Consider the following 1,358-nt stretch of genomic DNA (forward strand, 5'->3'; position numbering starts at 1 on the left):
CTCTAAAAGCCCGGGCAACTAAAACCAAATCTGCATGACTAGTTACCCCAAGAGGCAATTGAGATAATGTTTTGTTGTATTTGGGTGGACTGACTCTTTATACCTACAAACAGTACTTTACTACAATCCTGAAAGCATTTCAATTGTTCTGATGTGGTAAATTCTCCATCTGGTACTTCAGACACATTTGAACATAACATAACTTACATTTGAAAAAAGTGACTCTACACAGAGGGCTGCGATCCATTTAGTTACTGTACTGTCCTCTGTGTGTGCACCTCATACAGAGGCGTAGAACATGTCTGTATTACATTCAGCAATGCTGTCAGAGTGTGTGTACACATAATGATAAATGAGCCACTTCTTATTGTTTACTGGTCCAATCTCCTCAGCCAATCAGTGTGTGTGCTCAGGCCTGTCGCTGTGTGGTCACCAAGGTCAAGCTAATCCTGGTTTATTTAAGAGATGGGCCTTAGCCTAGTTAATATTCACTCACACTCTTATTCATTTTTACTGATCAAATCTCTGTGTGTCTGTGTGTGTGTGAATGTCAGGGGAGATGGGGTTGAGGTCATTGAGGGCAATTCAATCGTTGCCCTTTATTAAACACATAGTTAATATTCTCTCAGAAAACCTTAGAGCAGAGGCAAAAGATTATTACTGGATATGCTGCTCCTTCCTCCTCAAACACACACACACACACACACACAGTGCTCAGACAGAAAATCAACAACATAAACATACTGCTGTAGTTGATAGCAGAGCTATTACAATTGATGATAAGGTTTTTTGTACTTTGTATCAAAACCAATACAGCAAACCCTGATAATATCTGTCTGCTGCCATCTCTGCTCAAAATTAAAGGGGGAAAAAACACAAAACGTAGGACGCTGTGTCTGGTCTCATTTTGAACAGAAGAAAAAATGATAAGATCTTTCTGGTTTCTCATCTGTCATCCTTCTCTCCATGTTTTTTCTTATAATCGGTTCTTTTTCCAGACTTATATGCCTCCCCATACTAATGTGTTGTCTTGTGTTTCCTCCACAGACCCGAAGACTACAAGATGAAATGAAATCAAGGCTGCCCGACGTGACCAAAGATGAAAAGGTTTTTTTCACATCAACGCTACACTGAAAGCAACAGATTCCTCGATTATATTATGATACCTGACGTATTGTAAAAATCAGAGGCCTTTTTATTGGATTTGCTCTGAGATGTTATCTGTTTCAAAGCACGCAAAACTGATTCTCTCTGAAAAAACAAAACAAAAACAAAGTCAGATTGTGTGCAAATCCAATAACCAGCACTGGCATCGAGGCCTGACTGGAGTCATAACCTTGATGCCAGCATCATCAACA

At 39.6% G+C, this 1,358-nt stretch overlaps 1 protein-coding gene across 1 annotated transcript in view; it reads left to right on the plus strand.

Annotated features, from left to right (window-relative positions):
* mrpl13 (mitochondrial ribosomal protein L13) overlaps nt 1-1,352 on the plus strand; it is a 10,293-nt gene extending 8,941 nt beyond the window's left edge. Inside the window, exon 7 of the mRNA XM_035673065.1 lies at nt 1,048-1,352. Within this exon, the coding sequence (XP_035528958.1) occupies nt 1,048-1,072 (25 nt within the window). The 3' untranslated portion in view covers nt 1,073-1,352. The remainder of the gene's footprint in view (nt 1-1,047) is intronic.
* The last annotated feature ends 6 nt before the right edge of the window (nt 1,353-1,358 follow it).

Source organism: Morone saxatilis, unplaced genomic scaffold (assembly GCF_004916995.1).
Source record: "Morone saxatilis isolate NCDOM2014 unplaced genomic scaffold, NCSU_SB_2.0 Contig24, whole genome shotgun sequence".
NCBI classification, from domain to species: Eukaryota; Metazoa; Chordata; class Actinopteri; family Moronidae; genus Morone; species Morone saxatilis.